The 19924-nt window shown below is 32.0% G+C and overlaps 3 protein-coding genes across 4 annotated transcripts; 2 read left to right on the top strand and 1 right to left on the bottom strand.

The window, feature by feature from the left end:
• Positions 1–1207: 1207 nt before the first annotated feature.
• On the top strand, positions 1208–5487 carry LOC111297815 (protein RGF1 INDUCIBLE TRANSCRIPTION FACTOR 1-like). 2 transcript variants are annotated; one of them, XM_089741362.1, is made up of 4 exons: positions 1208–1544; positions 1651–1830; positions 1914–2129; positions 4981–5487. In XM_089741362.1, exons 1-4 carry the CDS (start codon positions 1542–1544, stop codon positions 5083–5085), a joined length of 504 nt encoding a protein of 167 aa, XP_089597488.1. In that variant the 5' UTR covers positions 1208–1541; the 3' UTR covers positions 5086–5487. The 2 variants fall into 2 exon arrangements, with proteins under 2 accessions (XP_089597488.1, XP_089597487.1); XM_089741361.1 differs by lacking the exon at positions 4981–5487 and adding an exon at positions 2497–3021 and having other exon boundaries at positions 1256–1544.
• Positions 5488–7020: 1533 nt separating this feature from the next.
• Positions 7021–9424, top strand: LOC111297252 (2-oxoglutarate (2OG) and Fe(II)-dependent oxygenase superfamily protein). The gene is made up of 4 exons (XM_022891916.2): positions 7021–8120; positions 8219–8466; positions 8594–8945; positions 9059–9424. The coding sequence occupies exons 1-4, from the start codon at positions 7842–7844 to the stop codon at positions 9302–9304; spliced, it is 1125 nt and encodes a 374-aa protein (XP_022747651.2). The 5' UTR covers positions 7021–7841; the 3' UTR covers positions 9305–9424.
• A 2771-nt stretch (positions 9425–12195) lies between these two features.
• On the bottom strand, positions 12196–16844 carry LUT1 (Cytochrome P450 superfamily protein). The gene is made up of 9 exons (XM_022890763.2): positions 16216–16844; positions 15357–15653; positions 15075–15272; positions 14292–14393; positions 13734–13874; positions 13479–13586; positions 12830–12912; positions 12533–12695; positions 12196–12449 (listed from the first exon to the last, which is right to left on the bottom strand). Exons 1-9 carry the CDS (start codon positions 16705–16707, stop codon positions 12384–12386), a joined length of 1650 nt encoding a protein of 549 aa, XP_022746498.1. The 5' UTR covers positions 16708–16844; the 3' UTR covers positions 12196–12383.
• Positions 16845–19924: the final 3080 nt, after the last annotated feature.

The raw sequence follows: 19924 nt of genomic DNA on the forward strand, positions 1-19924 counted from the left end.
AAGATTCTGATACCTATGGTGATCGGCATTACATTTAAATTATGAAGATCTTGAATCTCTTTGTAAGCCAGACCATGTCATTTTCCAATTTGTCATACTTTAATGGCGCATAAGATAATATGAATACATTTTCCTGATAGGCAAACCTGGAACCCACCAAAAACCACAGTGCTGCCGGCAACCCTACAACTATATTTTATTGTTTTCAACGGCTGGGTATTTTATTCTACTTAATACTATATAAATATAACACTAAAAGGAGATTATACATTAATTAGGTTTTTGTGGGTTTTTTTTACTCTTTAATTATATATTAATCTCATTTTAAGTAATTTTGGTTTTTAAATGGTTGATCAATTTGTGTTTTTGGAATAGGAAAAAAGATATATCTTCATTTTGTTCTTTGATTGATGTGCTCCTTATGTGATTCATGTCTCCTTTCCATTATGAGAGGTTGAACATGTGATTTTACAGTCAAATTAATCAGAAAAAAAATGGACTCTTGCTACACATTTTAATTTGGACAGCTTGATTTAATGAGGTTGTGACATGAAGTCATTTGTCAAAATCTAAACATTTCTATGATTTATAATTAGAACAAGTTTTATAAGGACTTGCAAATAAAATATTTTCTTGGGAAAAAAATAACGAAATGAATATTGCCCAATTATATATATATGCATTTTTATTATGCTATGAATTCAACATTTATAAAGACACCGGAACTTAAACAAAATTTTATTATTACAATTTAATTAATAAAATATTTTTTTATACAATGATTATAAAATATTTTTAATTTTATAAGTGAAATTAAAAAAGTGATACGTATTTTATTTTTTACTATATTTTAAAATATATGTGTCATCTTAAATTTAAGCTTCACTTACAAATTATAATTGATAATATTATTTTTGAATAAAATAAATAAAATAATAGTTAGTAAAAAGATTAACAAGGGTCAAGAAATAATGATATAAAATTCATTTAATTTGTAAATCCTTGCCCAATTTTAGGGAGCTTTATGAAAAGGACATCATCATTCATAGGGCATTATCTCTCAATTTATAAATTAAAAAAAAAAAAACTCAAACTTGAAAGAAACTATATAGCATTGGGACCCTTTATATAAAACCAACCATCCTGATTAAGCCACGTGGAGGCCTGCACATGTGGCACAAAGGTTGGTGGTGCTCATATTGTGCGAACAGCTTGAAGCGTCGTTGCATAGTTAAGGGGACCGACCTTGTGCCTAAGTAAACACGCAAAAGAGGAACCAAAAGTAGCGTAGGCGCCAAAGCCATCCTTGTCTATTCATCCAACGGCTGTGGATCAACTTCAGCCACCACCATCGATCTAATCCGTCGAAACCACCCCCTAGACTTTGCAGCATTTGTTTATGAGCCTTGTCCCTTAATTAGTCCAAGCGTTGTTTTGTTGGTTGAATTCTAAGCTGCAAATTCGTTTTAGCCCTCTCTTTCTCTCTTTGAGATCAAAAGCTAAACCCCCCCATTACTGCAAAAAGCTCTTTTTCATTAACAATGGTAATGCCATTGCCATTACTTCTTTCTTGTTCTACTTCTTGTTCTTAGTTCTTCCCTGGTTTGGTTTCTTTGTCTCATTATTCATTTTCTTGGTGTCCCGAGACAGGCTGCAATGCTGGTGCCGCCATGGCTAGAGTCATTGCTAAGTACAGCCTTTTTCACAGTTTGCAGAACACATGGAGATGCAGCTAGGGGTGAATGTAACATGTACTGTTTAGATTGTAGTGGAGATTCATTTTGCTTTTATTGCCGCTCTTCTAAACACAAAGATCATCAAGTAATTCAGGTAAACTCAACAATGGAGAAACATTGTTTTTTTTTTCTTTTCTGGTATTTGCAATAATGGGGGTGTGGTGTTTTGCTTTTTAGATAAGGAGATCTTCATATCATGATGTAGTGAGGGTTACAGAGATTCAAAAGGTATTGGATATAAGTGGGGTACAAACTTATGTGATAAACAGTGCCAGGGTTCTGTTTCTGAATCAGAGGCCTCAACCAAAATCTGGAAAAGGAGTAGCTCATATTTGTGAAACCTGTGGAAGAAGCCTCTTGGACCCTTTTCGTTTTTGTTCATTGGGATGTAAGGTTAGCATAATTTGCCTCCATTAATTTTCTCTATTTGCTTCACATTGTACATATTTCCTTCTCATCATCATTCACCATTGGATCACATTGTCATCAACATGCATAATAGTACATCATGATCATCATCCTTCATTTCATATATATGTATATATATATATATATATATATATATGAACATCACCATCCTACCACCACAATGATCATCATTATCAGTTCTATTATCAATTATTATATATGATCATATGCATAAAAGATATTTTTCAAGCTGTGTGTATAAATATATGTATGTATGTAAATTTGCTTGGGTTAAAATTTTAATTGATTAAAACTCATGTGAATCTTAATCTCATTTTTAATATTAACTTAGCTTGTAGGAATAAAGAGAAATGGGAATGCAAGTTTTACCTTAGAGACCAAGAATGAGATGTTGATGGATAGAAGAGAATTAGGCATATCAGGGGAAGTAGGAGAATTGCGTGAAGGCTCACAACAAGACATTAACCCGCCACCTCCTTCAAGTGCGAGGAGAAGAAAAGGAATTCCTCAACGCGCACCTTTTGGGTCTTAATATGTCAACATTCATGTGATCTATTTGTAAAATGTTAAATTCTTTGTCTCAATTATTTAAAAAAAAAAGTATTACTACATTCACAATTCACCATTTCTGTACCAAAAAAAAAAAAAGAGTACAATTGTTTGGGGTCTTTGTTCAATTGTCCTAAATAAAGGGAGATGTAGGGTACCATAATTTGGTTAGGGAGTCAAAAACAAAAGGGAGAGTGAGATTTGGCTTTTGGAATTGAGTCCCATTTACAACAAATTCTCTCTATATGTTGTGAAGAAACCAATAATGAAATAATTTACAAATGTTAATTATTGACAGTTGCAAGGTGCACATTGTAATTAAAAAAATTAAAAAGCAAGTCTCTGTGGAGTCCATTTTATAGTAGTTTTCAAATGGGTCCAGCAGCCACATGGGCTTTTCACATAAAGAACCAAATTTTCTTATTTGTTTAATTCTTAAAACAGAGGGCTATTCAACTTTTTCTCTTCGTCAAATCTTACCAAAAAATTTGAAGAGCTCTCCTTCAAATCAATTTGGATTTCATGACTTTTTCTTCTTTTCACTTCAAGTACTTTTTGTTACATAAAAAAAATTTTGTGTGACGTTCTGATCTTATATTAAAAAAATATGTAAATATTATATGATATATATGTAAAGATTTAAATTTAAATATATAAAATATTTTTTGTGAGATAAAATCATGAGATTTTTTTATCAAAGCAAATAATATCTTACAGGTTGAGTACAGATCTTCTCAAATGATATCAAAGCAATTACCAAGGAACTAAGTATTACATTGTGAGAGTTACTAAGTACAGTGGGACGCTGCAGAGTCACTTCTAAAATTCTAATATCTAGTGTGATCTTTTCTAAAATCTTAATGTCCAGTATAATCTTAATCATGTGATTAGATTTAGCTTAATAAAGACATTAAATTTTAAAAGTGGAGAGATTATGACACTCTAATCTTACATCGAAAGATTTTTTTTTTTTCATATAATTTACTTGATTTAATCTAAAATGATTTTAGTAGTTAGCAAAGTCTAAAATTGGTATTGATTAAACGATTTTTATCTCTCATCAGTATAAAAAAAAAACAAACGAACCATAAAAATGTCACATGAAAAAGAGTATAACAAAAATATATAAATAAATATCCGCATCTAACTTATAATATATTATCCGTTTTAATTTAAAAGTTTCATAATTTTATCTCACAAAAAGTATCATATAAATATGAGTTAAAGTTTCTATTTATATATTATAATAAATTCTGAAATTAAGGTATCACGAATAAATAGATAATTATATATTAGATAGACATTTGGGGGACTTTATCCATTGCATGCATCTTCCATCATTTTTTTATTGGGTACAATCTATTTATTTAGAATTATCTATAGATTATATAATATTATTTATTTTCTTAAATTTTCTAAGTGATCTTCTGGGATATGTATTAATTAGATATAATCCATTGTGCTTGGAGCATGGAAAAATGTGGAAGGAATGCAAGAGAAAAAAAACATAAATTAAGGCGGTGCTTCTCCTTATCACCACACAATCCATTTTTTGGTGAATGCAAACTTCTGGTGCAACAAATCAAAGGATTTTTACCGTCCAAACTCGATAAAACACGTTACAAACATTTAAATTAAATTACTATTATTCTTAATCAGACATTAAACTAATAAACACTTTAAATTATTACATAACGTAATAAAAAAAACTAAAATTTAATTCAATTGCTTCATATAATAACTCTTAAGAAATAGCATTTAATAGGTCTTAAATTTCAATATTTATAATTTTTTTCTCTATTTTTAAATTATGATTTTTTTGTAAAAAAAAAAAAAAAAAAACCTCTCGTACATGTAATTTTTTCAGCATTTTTCCTAATTAATACTATATATTAGAGGCCGAATTGTTTTGAGTATATTCTGACTCCGTGTATAAATATCTGCATGCTTTGAGTAAGGGGCTTGAATTTTCCTCTATGGTTGGAAGGGGAAAAGGCCAAATTAAGTATCTACTAGAAACTAGTGCAAAATTGCCTGCATTTCCTTTACAATTCACATATTTTTTTAGGCTTTTCCATTGACAAAATTAAAGTGGAAATTTTGCTAGGAATTAAGGAACATTAATTGCATTAAAACGTGCAAAAATACAATCGAGTTATTTTCAGCTGTATCTATACATAGAAATTCGGAAGCTCTACTCGTTAGAAAATCACCAGGATGAAGACATTTGATCCAACTGTCTCATGGATCCTCTTTGTTTCTCTAGGGAACACCAGGGACACGCAATGGCTTATTTCAAGAGCCAGACATCAAATTATTGGTCAGGCTGGCCTTCGAATCTTCATGGGGGGCAATTACATTTGGCATTTAATGAAGTAATCCAATTCAACTTCTCGGCCAAATTGGAGGATTCACAGCAATGATCCTAGCCACTATCAGAACCAAAATTGCAGCCAATGTTGTTGCCCCAGAAAATGCACTGGTCACTCTCAGGCATTCCAAGTTCAAGTTCAGAAATGGAGCTCTCCTGACTGCATTGCTTGGCATTGCTTTTCAACCTTGGAGGCTAGTAAAAACTAGTGACAGCCTTGCATAATCATGGCTAGTTGGTCACTCTGCAATGTTGGATCCAATTTGTGGTATAGTTCTGGCAGATTATCATCTTATTCACCAAAAGAATTTGGCAGCATTAATGGCAACTCTGGTAATTGGGATTTTTCCAGTGATCCCAGGTTTAATTTCAAATGATTTTGTAGTCATTTACAGTATTATTTCCTAATCCTTCATTATTTTCCTGCATTTTCAATTCCTAATAGAAATATTTAAGTTTGGATCAAGTTTTTCAGCCCAAATCCATCAAAACTGGACCAAAAAAGAAATATTCATTCCACCAGTTGGATGAGGCTTAGGCTAAAATAAACAACACTATCTTAAAAACCTTGTAGATAATTGCCGATTAAACAATGATCAAAATGGCCTTAAGAAAATTAATGCTTGAAAAATGTTAAAGCAATAGTATTTTTTTCAAGAATTTTAGTTCCTTTGACTGTGATTTTTTATTTATTTATAATAATTTCATCAATAATAATTTAGTACAAAAAAGTTGAGAAAATTATTTATACAATGGATTAATTTAGGAGACCAAATCCCACTTTTTTGATGGTAAAGATAATATATAAGCACACAATTCCATTTTACCCTTTTTAAGGACAAATACCCATGATCGATTTTTTTTTTTTTTTACGGAAAAAAATTTTAGTGAAGTGAGATTATCTCATTGCATAATCAAGGTACATAACAAATTTAAGGAAAATTTATATTAAATTTATAAATCACACACGATTGAAATTTAAATGTGAGGATAATGATCTCTGTACATATTGAGCAGCAAGGTGGAAACTATCCATGCAAAAACTTTAGAATAATTCATTGATAAATTTTTTTAATTAACTTGTTCAAATATAATTTAAAAAATTTGACACGTCAATGTTATGTGTATGTTCACTTTCTACTAACACGTGGATTAGCCTATTTGTGTAGAATATACACCTAGCTATGCAAGAGAAAGATGTATGATTAATTTGATACCAATCACATCAAAACTTCTCGAGGATTTAGGGAAATTAATTAATTAAGCAAGATCTTGATGGTTTAGCTAGGTTAAACCACTCTCTCTTAATTACAAATATATATATATATATATATATATAGCAAAACTCAGTATTAATGGGGTCTCTACCTTCCTAGTCACATGACATCTTTTATGCATTGTACATTTCCAATTTATCTATAAAGTTCACTAGAGAATGCATAAGCCTGCAGTCTTGGACAGTATAGTGACATCTTTTGTTAATTTAATTTATAAATAATAATATTTAACCAAATTAAGATTTGTCAAGAGTATATCTATGATGACAAGGAGATGAGCATTCATCAAAATGTTATCATCTTCTTACCATCAAACTTGGTAGCCTTAAACCCTAGTGGTTTAGGGTGTTGATTAATTATATATTATTTTTTAATAATACTTTGTTATTAATCTAAGTGTAAATGAGATGCTTATTGGTTGGTCGGTTGATCCTACGTATAGTCATGAGAATGAACCCTACTAAGCCTACCTAAATATATATGATAAAGATGCAAATTATATATATATATATATATATATAATTTAAAAAGAAGAACAGAAACCATTGTAATTTGACAGAGAAAAAGACCAGTTCAGGTTTCAAAGTTTTTGTAGTACGTCTTAAATTTCTTTCAAAGGCGGCTTAACATTTCAATTCATGTGCTTATATATAATTGGATTTTACAGATAGCATGAGACTAATTCTAGTATATACACCAGAAAACTAAGGTATTATTAGACATGTATTGAGCTTTTATGGTTGATCACAATCACAACTGGTGACTGTTGACGAACATGTTGTTTTTGACCAAGTAGAAGGAAGAATTATTACATGCTTCAATAAAAAAAAAAAAAAAAACCAAACTGATAGATCAAATTTCCTAAATGAAGAAATAAAATAAAAACTAAGAATCACAGTGACCAAGGATAGGAAAGGAACCCTACTGACGATGAGCTGCATGCAAAAAGCTATAGCCATCAGACAGGAAGAGAGAGAGAGAGAGGGGCAGCTTCTTGGTAAATCATCATATTGTAGGGCCAAATAGGAAAGAAGACGAAGTTAATACAATTGAAGAATTAGTAGTGGTAAATGGTGAGGAAATGAACGAGTCGGTGCTCTCTCTCTAGACCTTTTGACTGATTATTTGTCAACGGTTTTTGTTACATAATGAAGCCACTCATCAGTTTCTGGGATTCATAAATCTGAAACGGGTTTCTCCAAATGTTGGTCCTGTATCAATTCCCTTGATTCTCTCCTATAAATAGATTAGACACCCCAAGCCCTTCTTCATATCCCTTAATTACAAAATCTAACTGCCATTTCCTTTCTTTTCAGTTTTTTTTTTTTTTTTTTTGTCACCAAAAAGAGCTAGGTGGGTAGTCAGCTCTTCTCATTCAAGAGTCTCTCTTCATTTCTTTCATACACATGCAAACATTAACATTAAAAACTTTATGGTAATTGATTTTTCTTTTCTCTTAAATGTTTTCAACAGGAATTCATGTCTCCCCTAGCAATGGCAATGACCAACGATGATGCAACAGAAACTGAGTTCCAGAAAGGAGTGAAGCATCTTTCTGAAAATGGAGTTAGCAAACTTCCTAACAAGTATATATTGCCAACATCTGATCGACCCAATGTAGATCATAAAGAGCAGCTAAATATGGCTAACTCTAATGTTAAACTGCCCATAATCGACTTTGGTGAATTACAAGGCCCAAACCGGTCCCAAGTCCTCAAATCCCTCTCCTCTGCTTGCGAAGAATATGGGTTTTTTCAGGTAGCTAGGGCTCAAGATATAAATTATAAAAGAAGAAGAAATGAATTCATCAGAATTGAAATATGAAGAGTTTGTTCTTTTCCCATGCTTTAATGCAGGTGGTAAATCATGGCATTCCCATTGAAGTTCTAAGAAGCATGATTGACGTGAGCACCAGGTTCTTTGGGCTCCCATACGAGGAAAGAGCAAAATACATGTCCTCTGACATGGCCTCACCTGTTCGATACGGAACTAGCTTAAACCAGATCAAAGATTCTGTGTTCTGTTGGAGAGACTTCTTAAAGCTTGTCTGCCATCCATTATCAGATGTTCTCCCTCATTGGCCTTCCTCTCCCATGGACTTCAGGTAAAAAAGAAAAACCTCAACTTTCTTTACAGCAAGACCTGCTATTTCCATTAGTTGAACGAGAATATAGTAATCCATATGATTATAAAATCATTAAATTAATTGTTTTGTTTATATATTTCTACAGGGAATTGGCGGCTACCTACGCAAAAGAAACAAATTACTTGTTTCTTAGAATCACGGAGGCCATCCTGGAGAGCCTTGGCCTGTGGGGTGTGACCCAGGACGACAAGGCACCAGAAGATGATGAAATACTAAAGCAATTCCATGATGGAAGCCAGCTAATGGTGGTTAACTGTTTCCCTCCCTGCCCTGAACCTGACCTTACCTTAGGGATGCCACCTCACTCGGATTACGGATTCCTAACCCTTCTTCTCCAGGATGAAGTTGAAGGTTTGCAAATTCAACACAAAGGAAAATGGATAACTGTTGAACCAATGGCCAATTCATTTGTTGTTAACGTTGGTGACCACCTTGAGGTGAGCTGAAATTTTTCTGTAATTAGAGTTGAAAAAAGAGAAATACGCTAAATGAACCGAAAAGCTGAAAATGATTGTCGATTTTGACTGTCTACTTTTGTTGTTATTATTAGATATTTAGCAACGGACGATACAAAAGTGTGCTGCACAGAGTTTTTGTGAATCCAACTAAGCTTCGGCTATCAGTGGCCTCATTGCACAGTCTGCCTTTCAATTGCATGGTTGGACCGTCGCCGAAACTGATTGACGAAGCAAATCCAAGGCGCTATAAGGATACAGATTTTGCCACTTTTCTTGAATACATCTCATCTTGTGAGCCCCAGAAGAAGAATTTCTTAGAGTCCAGGAAATTGACCTGATAAAAGAATTGGAATTGGAAATCTTTGTGTTGACTTTTGTAGAACATCGATCTATTCTAATGGACACAGTATTACCTGAAGTACTTGCAATTGTTTTTTTTTTTTTTTTAATCTTTTTCCTTAGATCAACTATAAGAAAAAAAAAAACTCAAAAATCTTAGTCTACTTTTTTCTTACTAAATAAATATGATAATCCGTGTATTTTTATCATATTTTATATAAAAATTATTTGTTATAATTTATATTAATATAAAAATATAAAATATAAATTTTTATTTTGTTAAACTTATTTACATTTTTAAAAAAAATTTTAAATCATATTATTTTTATATCATATCATTATATTATATTTAAAATTTTCAGATTTAGTTATAAATGCCAAGTTCTGAAGACGAGCAAGACAATTAGACAAATGGGCAGTCGGCCTAAAGAATTAATGTCTATAAATACTATGCAAACGGTCATTATAAATAATATATTAGAGCATCAAATAGCATTAGTTAACTGAAAAGGAGGGATATAATGGTCTCAATCAAGATGATATGGGGTCCCAAAAAATAATTTTATAAACAAATTGTACAACTGTCTTTTTTTTTTTACTGAACACAAATAATTCGTTAATGATTTACAAAGAAGTTTTAGCCAAATGATGGAGCCATGACGTGCCAAAAAGGGTTACACAGAATAAGGAAGTGATTGAAAGAAATCTGCTAATAAAAGGGAGAAAGGGTCCCCTTCACCACCAACAAGATCCCCCGTTTCCACTCAGAAAAGAAGATTAATAATCACTGTCCAAAGACAAGCCATTGAAACCCTCTCGGCCAGTTTCGACCCAACTCAGCTTTTTATTTTAGACAAGTTAAAAATTAATAATTTGATTTGTTTTTAAATTAATTTTGACATTTAAAAAGTTTTCTCCAATTCAACTTAATTTGAAATTCATTTTAAAAAAATTCAACACTATAAAATCAGATTAAATCAGATCAAAATTTATCGATTTTGGATTGATTTATCATCTCTAACCCCTACCTCTTATCTTTTTTATCTTTCCATTTCAATAATTGCCCACAAAGTTTTTCCTCGTTGGCCAACTCTATCTTACGCCCATTTTGTAGACAACCCACGTGTGTTCAATCTGATTTAGCTCTTTGATGATCAAAGTCAAAAACTAAGAACAATAAAATTGTGGTAATACTCCAATGGCAGACCTCAATTTCCAAATTATTCAAAATGGCTCCCACTTGAGAAATAGATGGCCTGCCTTTTCTGTAATTACCAACACAAGCTGAAGCAACTTTAGCTAGTGCATAAGAAATTGGCAGAAGATTAGACTAAGTAACTTCATTTTTATTTTTCGGACTCCCTTCCTTATATATATATATATATATAAGAAATTATATTTGATAATTTAAAATATGATATGATAATATGATACAAAAACATATAAAAATATACAAAAATAATATAATAAAAATTGCACACAAATTTAATTAAAAAATATATTTTATATATGATGTGTTAATACGAATTATGATCTAATAATTTTTTTATTTTATATATGTTAAATATAAATTTAACAAATATGAATATACAAAACATGAGATTTAAAAAAATAATATTCAAAATTAAGACGATTGAAATATTTTTAAAAAAAGATGTTTTCTGCGAGTGGTGAAACTTATTTTATAAGAAATCCATGAATAAGGCCTGTAATAATCATTAGATTATATGTGCGAAGGTGAATACAATTGTTAATACATGCATGCCTAAAAAATATATGTAACTTAAAATTGTTTCCTTATCTTTACGGCAGAATAAATTTCATCCCTTTGAACTTTGAAATGGTGATTGAGATAAATCTTTTGTTTACCACACAATACACAAGAAAAAATATGTGTTTCATTTTTTATTTGTTTTTGTTTTCATGTGTTTGAAGACCAAAGACTAAGTTTGAAAGGGTGTGACAAATTATAGATATGCTTTGAATGTGAAATAAGTGGAAGAGGCACGATCAATTCAAGCCGCCATGCATCTGGTCCAACCATGTGCTTAAGTCGTGATGGCTTGGGGGTACCTGATGTGGGGAGAGACATGACTTTGCATAGCTTGGGATTACCGGCACGCTGGTCATGGCTGCCATTGACTTGGAAGTTGCCAGTTAGGTTCAGTGTAAGGTCTCTTCTCAACTGCTAAATCCAGTCGATTTCTATAGTCATTTTCGAAAAATAATATTTAATAAATTTAAAATTTAAATTATAATATTTATAATATCATTTTTTTATCGCCATGTTATGGTTTTTCTTTTTTTGTTAAAAAATAAAAAATAAATAACCATCTATCATGATTACGAATGTTTATAATTTGATTTTAATCAAATTAATTTATCGAACCGATTTAATTTAATTAATCGATTGATTATCAAATTAATTTTGATCAGTTAATGAAAATGATTTTTAAAAAATTTTAATTTTTTATTAATTCGATTCGAAAACTAAATTAACCGAAATTTTAATTGAAATACAACATAATCTAAATGTAAAACAAAAAATATATGAAATTAATCATTAAATTTCACAATTTATTAGAGTTTTTAACATAATATTTTGATATTTGAATATTTTATTAGATAATTTTATTTAATTTGTTTAAAATATGAAAAATTAAGAGCTTCAAATATAATTTAAATGTATTTATTATTCAGTTAACCAAAAAAAAATCGAATCGACCAAATTATATTCGATTGGTTAATTTTTTAAATTCATAAATTTAATTCGATTAACGAAAATAAAATAATGTAATTCAATTAATTCGATTTTGAATAATTTGATTCGAAATTAATTGAACTAACTGAATGAACACCCTTAACCACAATCTATAGCAAAGCAATTACAAATCTAAAAAAGGAGACGCAATTAAAATTAATGCTCACAATTTTCTTGCATTAATTGTAATTGCAACGAATATTAATAGGCAAATTAACATTTCATTTACAACCTGAATTTATTATAGTTCATTGATCCACGATGGTGCATTACTACTATAACATGAAATGATTCAATACTATAAATAAATCTGCTGCTCACTTAGAAGTTGTTGAACTAAAAGCAAAATTAGGCTTGCGTTCACAGAGTTTCATGTACAAGCCCTGCAACAAAAGCACCGCGTCAACAGTCTAACTGATGATTTCTAATGCTTAGCAAAAAGAGGTAATTTATGAGGAGAAATTACGTCTGTTGTATGGATTGTGGCTCCGGTGGTCATGCTAATGTTTTGATTCGGAACCAGCTCAAAATTAAAGCGTTGAAGAAAAATTGCAAGAGCAACAATAGCCTCCAGCAAAGCAAACTGATCACCAACGCATTTACGAGGCCCCCCGCTGAATGGAATGAACCTGAACATGTTTCAACATATTATCATCATATTGATACAATAGAGAGAACGAAAAGCAAGTGAGAAAAGGATATTGGGGAGTGAAGTAGTAAAATGCGGTAGTTTTCTTGTATTAGATTCAGAAATTTTTACTACCTGTAATCTGTATTTGTTTCATTAGGGACTGAGCTTTCCAAGTCAAACCTTCCAGGCACAAACTCTTCAGCTCTCTCCCAGACCTTGAAAGAAAAAAAGACAGAATTGACACAATAAGTATAGCGCAGCAATATTAGTTATTGCTGCCAAAGAAAATGGCTGATAGGAACGGTAAATTTTCCTAATTTACAGGTAAACAAATTGACAGGATTAGAAATTTTGAAACATAGAATGTAAAATTTGAAGGAAACAAAAGATTGATTGGTTATGTGCTCTACAAACTCAATAAAGAGATAAGGCAGGTACACTTTGATGCATAGGATGCTAACAAGCGAAAATGAGGAATTTCACACAGGACTTTTTTTTGGTTTTTTTTGTATTTGAGGTTGCCAGAGATTGAATCTGATATTAAGAGTCCAACACTTTACCAACAAACTATACAGCGATTGGCATTCATACAAGATTCATATCACGAAGCAACTGTATTACCGTCTAGCAAGTTGTGAAGGTGAAAATTTACTGAATTTTCATATTTAACTAAATTAATTGTTGAGTAAGTAACTTGCATCTTTTAGTTATCACAACTCCCGGAAATAAATAAAAAAAAAAAAATCTAACTAGGAAAAGTAATTGTAACTATGCTTAGCACCTGTGAAGAATGATGTATGTTATATACTGAAATCATTACGTCTTGACCAGCCTTAACTCTATAGTTTCCAGGAAGAATGTCATCAACTTGAGCTCTCCTTATCAAGACCTATAAGTACAGGGAAGAGGAAACCATAAAAAAAGGGTCAATTAGTTGAAAAGATATAGGAAAAGTTACTAGGTTTGTCTTTGTTGTCTACTTTGTATCATACATATGAATCTACTTTAAAAGGAAGCCAGACAGGTTGCAACTTACAGGAGGATGGGGGTATAGACGCAATGACTCAGTTATGCATCTAGTTAGAAACTTGAGATCCTTTATGTCTTCATAGGCAGGAGGCCTTCCCTCTAAGACTCTGTCAACTTCTTGTTGTGCTTTTAGCAATGATGAGGAATCCTGCATTTAGAAATAGAGGAACAAAGTATCATATTCTCCTTTTAAATTACATCCCTCATCACCTATATCTATGATTCCTAAATAAACAAAATGAGAAAACATGCATATTCACAGATTCATTAAATTTTAGAAGCTATAGGCTTTCCAGATTTTAGGCAGATTCCCGGGAAGGTAAAGCTTGAAAAGGTTACTAAGAAAGTTAGAACTGACTTTCTAGATATGATAAGACCTTGACCTTCATAAGCATTGTTGTGCGCTGCCAGAGACATGAACTACAACCTAGCCACCTCTTTTCAGTGTGACATAAACCAGGGAAAAGCAGGAAGTATTTTCACACTGCAACCGGCAGAGTTTTGATTTGCAGCTCAACTATTTGGTAGCAGATTAAACAACATACTTTGATGATAGTAGAAGTACCTTGCTTAGAAGATACAGTGTCCATGTCAATACTGAACCAGTAGTCTCATGACCTGCAACTAACATTGATAAAAGGTCATCTCGTAATTGCAAGCTTGAAACCTGTAACAAAAGGAGCCATAATCATAAAACCATGAAGCAAAGTGTTCACACTTTAGGAAAAGAGGGATTGTGAGGTTGGCGGGATGTAATATTAATCTATCACAAAACCAAAATTTGTAGTTAACAACTAAACCACAGACAAATCGTACACACATGAATTTATTGCCCAATTTAAAAAAGCCAGTGGCTAAATAATTGCTTAAGCAAGATGCTGTTTTAGTTTTTAAATTTTTTATTATTATAGTTTCATAACCAATTATTTGAAGAGTCCTGCACAAAATAGTCTGATCATTATGTACATGACTCAACAAACAAGTCAAACAAATATCAGTGAGGCACAATTCAAAACCTTATTTACAGAGATCCACTGAAACAGCAAGCTATCAATGATAACCATTAGACTAAGATATTTAGGTCACACATAGTGAGAATGATGGTCATTGTAAATGTCACTTGGTGTAATGTTAAATTGTAAATGCCTTACAAAGTAACTGATATGACATCCTTTAGGTATGACCAGAAGTAGCTTTTAAATGTATAACTGCAGAACTTATGGGCTAAAACTCCTGCTTAGTTAGGATCTCTGCAACATGTGGTATGGCTCAACATGGAAGCAAAAGCATGATTAATTATCAAAAGCAAAAGAAATCATAAAGAAAGAAGTAAAGGGCAGTTGCAGACCTCTTCCCTGCTTGCAAGCAAGAAGCGAAGGATACTTGGATCAGTGTCATTTACATATTCTTCCTCATCAATTCTTTCACCTTCATTTTCCACAATCTCTTTGCACTTTATTATAAGTTCTTCAACAGTTCTCCTAATGACTGTAACTGCTTTTTCAGCCTTTATTTGTCTTGGAACTATCTTGCACAAAGTTCTAATCTGCAACAAAAATAAATGACCAAATTTGTCATAAAAAAAAAAAAAAGCATGAAAAGCCAAATGAAGAAATGAGGAAGAACCTGCCTTCCAATAGGGTAAAATGTCTGTGGATCGTAGCTCTGCCTCTTTCAATGCAGTATAAATGGCATCAATGACAGGACTATCAGATGTCAGCGAATCAAAATTATAATTAAATATTGACAGACCAATGACATCAAGAGTCAATTGAGAAAACTTTTCTTCCATGTTTACAGCAGTGCCATCCAATGCAAAAGGTTGGAGCTTCTCTACCAATCTCTCAGCACATTTGCAAAACACCCGGTCAACCATAACAGACAAATACTTTTTGTGAAGAGATGGAACCACAGCCCTGCGCCTTACCTATTACAAATCAGATTTTCATGCTCAAAGTGAAATGAGAGATATAAAATTCAACTAGAGCACAAGAACATAACCAGTTTCTACTATTCACTGTCACAGATTGATTGTTTGTAGAAGTTAATCGTGTCATTGAGTCATCAATTTAACAAAAGAACAAGGGATTTCTCTCCTTTTCCTTAGTACTCAGCCTATAATAATATCAAGTACAAGATTTATATAACAAGCAAAAGAAAAACCATGTAACTGTTCTTATCCATTATCACTAATCCATACAGTCCATTTGCATATAATATTTCTACACCAATTTGCTAACAATGTAAAAATACCATTAACACATAACTATAAAAGCTTGCATCAAAGACTTCGGCATGATGAAGGAAAGATATTTAAGATATTGCAGCCTAGAAACATACCCATTTGAGCTGAGAAAAACTGAAAATTTTCTAAGGCAGGGAAATCGCACAGCAATGAATAAAGCAACCTAATTTTTGGTTAAAAGAACACAATTACACTCACTAAAGTAGCCAGTTCTTTACAATACAGTAAAGGAAACCGATATTACCGTCCAAAGAGAACCGTCAGCAATGGCAAAACCCGATCCAAAAAGAAATTCAGAGACCTCAGAGACAAGTCCTTTAGCATATTTGCCATAATTCCTTAGTACGTGCTTGGCAATGGCAGGGTCACTAACCACCACAAAATTCCTAGGACCAGCAGCGAGCCGATAGATACGTCCATACTCATTCATCCACTTAAACAATGGCAAAAACAAGGCACCGCCAAGAAGTTCAGAGACATCCTCCAATTGAGCACTTGCTATAGGTATCCCTGAATCATCGTTGAAGCCAATTGTTAAGGACTTGGTCAAAGAAGTAAGCCAAGTGGGGCTGACCCAGGAGTTGGGTTTCGAAGGAATTGTTGGTTTGCGTTTGGCGGTGGGAGTTTTTCCAATGTAGGATTTAACTGAGAAAGATTGAAGTGGAATATTATTGGGTGGTCTTTGAGAAGGAAGTGAAAGGAAAGACAAAGAACCAAGAGTAACACAAGATTGCATGGTTTCTTCGATGTGGTTTTAGAATGAACAACTGTCAAGTTCATCTGAGTTTAGTTGAGTTCAGTTCTGTTCTGACCCCTTTCACTCTCCACCATGGCCAACTAACAGAAACAGAAGATGTCTGGTTTGTGGCCAACGTTAGCAAAACAAAACAAGCATATCTATTAACAGCTAAGGCTTAAAGAAACACGAGACATTGTTGGATATTTAAGAGGCTTCGGCCTTGATGATGGCTTGGTAACCCAAGCTGCAGTATCTATATTTGGGCTTATAGCAGACTTGTGCGACATAAATTTCTTTTAAGAATGGCCCGTTGTGAAAACGAAAAGCCATTTATGGTCCAGCAAATTTTGCTAAAAATCAAAGTTTTTTTGAATTCAACAACTAGTATTTATGTTTATTTATTTTGTATTTAATATATAAAATATAAAAACTATTATGCTATCATTTGTGTTGATATATTTAATACAAAACATATCTATATACTATTTTTACTAAAATTTAAACCAATTTTCATTTTATCTATCATTTTTCCTATCGAATTTAAGATTTTTTAAGTATAATTTTTTTTTAATTGTCAGGTGTAATTTTAAGCCAGTTATAAATGGAAAGTTCAAGTATAATATAATTAATAAACTTTATATATATAAAAAATCCTATGTGGAGCAGATTTATAACATGAAAAAAGTAGCCTTAAGGAAAAACTTTGTGCAGATGGAGGGTGACCTCATGGAAAAAGAGGCATTATTAATGCAGGATGGATTCAGAGATTAAAAAAGGGCTTTACCAGATCAAGCAAAGAAACAGACAATTCCAGCAGCAGCAAATGGAATGGCTTCAAGAGGAGAAAGATGAGCTTCTGATAAAAGCTCAATTCCTTGAAGAAAAGTCGAAACTGAAAATGGAAGAGAAACAGAAGCAGCGGGAGTCTAATTCTCACAGAAACCAACAAAAAGGGAAGTAAAGGATTTACTTCCAGTATGAAATCGTATAGTTGGCTAGCCACTCTTGAAACATGATTCTCAACAGGATGAAAGGAGCTATCCGTATGTGATAAACAGGAAGGAGTAGCCATCGCAGTATAAAATCCTAGGACTAGGAGGGCTTCAAAAAAGAAATGAAAGAAAGAAAGAAAAGAGAGCTGTCATCATATGTAGGTGCAAATTAGGGGTGGTGGAAATGGCATATCCTTTGGCAGATGCTTAAACTGGCAACCTCCATGTCATGATCACTCCTCCCACTTCCTTTATTGGTTTCCTTTTACAAGAAGTGACAACACATTTATACTTAAGTCACCTCACCCTTTTATTGCCCTTATGACCAAGGAAAGCTAAAAAATTTAAAACCTATATCAACCCATACAATGCTTTAGTATCAATTATCAAACCCTCTTAATTCTGCACCATCACCTGCAGGCCACCCTGCCAATGGCTTCAAATGCTCAACCTGCCAGGCAGGGTTGGCTAAGGTTTCTTGTTTCTTGCTGATGCTGCTCTTTCCTTCATGGTTTTCATTATCAAGGAGATTGTTTGAAACTGAATCGCCTTCCTCAAGGGCGGTTTCTTTTATAGGGCAACTTCGATCCTTTGGCATTTTGGTTTCCTCGGCTGCACTCTCTTCACTTCATTATATAATTTGCTGGGCTTGAGGAAACTTTCACCCATGTCGAGTCAGATCATGCTACTTCCATTTTCTTGCATTTGTTTGGCACTTTGGTATCTTACCTAAAAATAGTACCTGTGGGCCAGTGGCCAAAGTTTTGCTGCTGTCTAGTTGTACCAGGTTGTCTTTGCAGAATAAATTTGCCTTGAATCACAAGAATGATGAGCTTGTAATAAGTGGCAAGGTCAATGGAATTTATTCTTTATGTGAAGAAACCAGACAGAAAGGCTCGCCATAACAGTAATATGTATATTTTTTAAGTGCTTTTATTCTTATCCAATTTTCCTTAATAGTTAGCATAAAATCATGGCCCCATATCCCCGCCCTTTAGACAGATAGGATCACTTCATTTTGGAGTTTTTGACATTTTCACAGAGGCTAAACCACGTGCTTAATATATGATTTGTTGGAATAATGTTATAAATATTATTTAGTTAAAAAATATAATAAATTATCATCAAATAGTTAGTTCAACTGATAAAGATAATGCATTTCTCTTTTTATGAGTTTGAATTCGTTGAAAAATTATGAGAAGATAATTTTATTTGAATTCAATAATTTCGACATAAATAAATTTATTAAGATCGGCTCAAATGTATTGAGCAAATTTCAAAAACCCTTTACCGTTAAATAAAAAATAAGAAAAACAATACGATTAATGCAGTTTTTGGCCCCGAAGATCTAGCAACACCTTAAGCATCACCTTGCCATGCCATGAGATCGATTCTATACATACATATATATATATATATATATATATATAGTCCTGTAAAAATTTCTGCCAAATGTGTTCTATTTTAGGCTACTTACCTAATAAAAGCTCAATGATAATCAGATCAATTAATTGATGAGATTTTTCATTGCGGATCATCATTGGCTCTAATTGCAGCAGATTTCCTATTTCATTGAAGTGTTGGATATATACCAGACATTAATGATCAGCTTTTTTTTTAATAAATTACAAATATTAAATTTTAAATTTTAAATTTACCCAATATCACATTTTAAAAATAATTATATGAAACAACATTCGTTCATATAAAATTTACTCATATTGTAATTATTCTGATCCTACCTCTTTAATTTTTGGGAGAGCTTCAAGTTGGTGAGTTGTATCTAGAGTAACTGGTAAGGGAGAAAACGCTATATATACTTACATAGTAAATACATTTCACACATTCATATAAAATATAAAATTTCAAAACTTTATTATATATAATCATAAAAATTTTAGTATTTATTACACTTAAATTCTTAAAATAAAAAATAGATATACGAGTGCATCATTTGAGTTATAATATTTTAGTAAATGAAATGCTGTCCTATTGTTTGTTAATAAATAAATGAACATGGTTAATACAATTACTCTCCAAGTTAAAAAAATAATAATAATGGTAGGTTAGAAGGGCAAAAGAAATGAGACATATTAGATCAAGATGCTCAATAGTTCAATTATACGTCTATTTCACAAAAAAAAAAAAAAAAGTTATTAATAAATTTATTTTTAATTACTTGATTGTTAATGAATATTTAAAGTTTTTTATAATACAATCAA

The sequence above is a fragment of the Durio zibethinus genome, chromosome 12, assembly GCF_047325235.1.
Source record: "Durio zibethinus cultivar Kanyao isolate XHJ-2024 chromosome 12, ASM4732523v1, whole genome shotgun sequence".
Taxonomy (NCBI): Eukaryota; Viridiplantae; Streptophyta; class Magnoliopsida; order Malvales; family Malvaceae; genus Durio; species Durio zibethinus.

Excerpts from the sequence above, each read along its gene's own strand:
- LOC111297815 (XM_089741361.1), top strand. Across the intron at positions 1,831-1,913 it reads AAGATCATCAAGTAATTCAG|ATAAGGAGATCTTCATATCA; the intron begins GTAAACTCAACA and ends TTTGCTTTTTAG. Across the intron at positions 2,130-2,496 it reads TTTGTTCATTGGGATGTAAG|CTTGTAGGAATAAAGAGAAA; the intron begins GTTAGCATAATT and ends ATATTAACTTAG.
- LOC111297252 (XM_022891916.2), top strand. The coding sequence starts at position 7,842 with ATGTCTCCCCTAGCAATGGCAATGACCAACGATGATGCAACAGAAACT. Across the intron at positions 8,467-8,593 it reads TCCTCTCCCATGGACTTCAG|GGAATTGGCGGCTACCTACG; the intron begins GTAAAAAAGAAA and ends ATATTTCTACAG. Across the intron at positions 8,946-9,058 it reads ACGTTGGTGACCACCTTGAG|ATATTTAGCAACGGACGATA; the intron begins GTGAGCTGAAAT and ends TGTTATTATTAG.
- LUT1 (XM_022890763.2), bottom strand. The coding sequence starts at position 16,707 with ATGCAATCTTGTGTTACTCTTGGTTCTTTGTCTTTCCTTTCACTTCCT. Across the intron at positions 14,394-15,074 it reads TGCTTGCAAGCAGGGAAGAG|GTTTCAAGCTTGCAATTACG; the intron begins GTCTGCAACTGC and ends CTTTTGTTACAG. Across the intron at positions 12,913-13,478 it reads ACATACATCATTCTTCACAG|GTCTGGGAGAGAGCTGAAGA; the intron begins GTGCTAAGCATA and ends TTTTCTTTCAAG.